We start from the raw sequence: 2,241 nt of genomic DNA on the forward strand, positions 1-2,241 counted from the left end.
CGCCGGGGCCCCCCCCCCCCCCTCTCCTCCCCGCCTCTGGGGGCCGCGGGCCGCGGGGGCCGCAGCCTCCTCCTGAGCCCTGCCCTGGCCCCTCCCCAGGAGCGGGACCTGCGTGACGTAGGCGACTGGCGTAAGAACATCGAGGAGAAATCTGGCATGGAGGGCCGGAAGAAGATGTTCGAGTCCGAGTCCTAGGCCCGCGCGCGGTAGCCCGGCCGGGAGCTCCCAGCGCACTGAGGGAGGACGGGGCTTGTCGAAGTGATCAATAAAGGATTCCAATCCCCACGACTGGTGTGGTCTGGTCCTGCCCAGCCTCACTGCCCAGACTGCGTCCGGGTGCCCGGCGGCCGGCAGCGCAGCGGGGGGCAGCCTGGGGTGGGGGCAGCGGGGAGCCTGCCCGGCATCAAGGACTCTGGGCTGCACTGGGAGGGGGGCACTTCAGGGCCCGAATCCAGCCAGCCTGCACCCTGGGGTTGCATGGTGCGGGCAGTGGTGAGCAGTCAGTCCCCATGTTCCCCAAGGCTGGCCCTGGACTCGCCGGCCCCGGGGGCCTGGAGGCGGATGGCCTGGGTTGTGTCAGAGAGGCAGTTCCGGAGATGAGATCACTTGTCCACGTGTATGGCACTCAGGGGGCCTGCCCGGCCCGGAGACCCTCTGTCTGGCGCGATTCCACGCAACGTGGGCCGCCCCCACCCCTCCCACGGGGGGCTCATGGGCACACTCCTGGGGTCCAGCAGGGACGCGGCCCAGCTGGGGTCCATGCTCCCGCCTGGGGGCTGACGATGGGCCCACCAGGCTCCAAGGCAGCCCCGGGGGAGGGGCTTCCACTGCTGTTTGCTCCTTCCCAAGGCCTCGGCCCACCTCACACATCAAAGGACGCTGTCCCTGATGGGGCCCTGAAGAGGACCATCACCACAAGGCCACGGCTGACCCACTTCCTCTGTAGGAAGTGATATGGTGACCCACCAAGGTCTGTCCACCCGGATCTTTGGAAGGGTGCCCAGGAGGGGGGCCCAAGGAGGCCAGGCCACCCACCCTGCCCTTCCGCTCGGGCCGCCCCAGCGATAGATCTGCCAGGGGCCAGGCCTTGGAAGGGGAGCTGCCTTTGGCCTTGCCTGCGTTCAGCCCCCCGCCCCTGCTGCAGCCCAGGAATCGGTCCTTGAGGGGCCCCCTTGAAGGCCCTCCCGGCTCGGACACGCGCGCTAGGCCCCCTGATTCAGCTCCTGCAGGATGCTGGGGGCCGAGGCGGAGCTGAGAGTGGGCAAGGCAGGAAGTGTATTCAAAGCACAGGATTCCGTGTCTGGATAGAGCAACAGAGGCAGCACCCCACCGTGGACCTGGCAGAGCGACCCGGGACGCTGTCCAGGGGCCGTGGCTCCCAGGAGGGGGGGAGGCAGGGGCGCTGGGGACCTGGCTCCCACAAGACTCAACTTCCTGGGTTTGGGAAGACTCGCCATGTGGAGAAATGATTTCTTTTTTTTAAGTCAAGGAAGTTTCAAACACGCAATCGCAGGCAGTGACCCACCAGGGTGGGGACCACGCAGGGGCAGGTGCCGTGACTCGGGCTGGGAGCAGATTTGTGGGTGTCTGTTACAACAGGCAACCGGACGGGGAGCAAACAGCACAGCCAGGCCGCCGGCCAGCTGTCCTGGGGTCCCCCCCAGACACACTGCCTCCGGCGGGGATGTCTGTGAAGCATGTGGCCCAGCACCTGGCACCTGGTGGGGGCTCTGCATTCTAGAAAGATCTCCATGGTGGGGAGAAGAGGCAGTTCAGGAGTGAGGCTGGAGTGGGGATGGCACGTGAACCTCCTGGGAGGGAGGGAGACAGAGTGGCAGGTACTCAGGAGGCAGAGACCCCGGACTTGGTGGACGAGGGGGATGGGAACAGGCCGGGGGGCTGTTCCCCAGGGAGGGGGCTCTGAGCAGATGAGGGGCTGGGTTTCGGCTGTGGGTTTGCTGGATGCAGGGGTGCAGGCTGGAGACGGGGGTCTGGGTGTGCTCAGAAGTGAGTGTTGGGTGATCCACAACAATGGGCAGGCAGGGAGGAGAGGAGAAACTTCTCCTGGAGGCGGGAGCTGGGCGCTACCGGGGAGGGACCCCCGAAGGGAGGGGGAGGGCATCAAAGGTACGGCGGCGTCGGCCTGCCCTGTCGGTGATGTTGGGAGCCCCAGAGGAACCCGGGCTGGGCTGTGGCCGGGAGGGGTGGGGGAGAGCACGGCAGGCAGACGGGGGGTCAAGG

The 2,241-nt window shown here is 67.2% G+C and overlaps 1 protein-coding gene across 1 annotated transcript in view; it reads left to right on the forward strand.

Moving 5' to 3' along the window:
• TNNI2 (troponin I2, fast skeletal type) overlaps window positions 1-288 on the forward strand; it is a gene marked incomplete at its 5' end in the record, with an annotated part of 1,600 nt that extends 1,312 nt beyond the window's left edge. The window contains one exon of the mRNA XM_077755555.1: window positions 98-288. Within this exon, the coding sequence (XP_077611681.1) occupies window positions 98-195 (98 nt within the window). The remainder of the gene's footprint in view (window positions 1-97) is intronic.
• Between the last annotated feature and the right edge of the window lie 1,953 nt (window positions 289-2,241).

The sequence above is a fragment of the Crocuta crocuta genome, unplaced genomic scaffold (genome assembly GCF_008692635.1).
Source record: "Crocuta crocuta isolate KB4526 unplaced genomic scaffold, BGI_CrCroc_1.0 scaffold653, whole genome shotgun sequence".
NCBI classification, from domain to species: domain Eukaryota; kingdom Metazoa; phylum Chordata; class Mammalia; order Carnivora; family Hyaenidae; genus Crocuta; species Crocuta crocuta.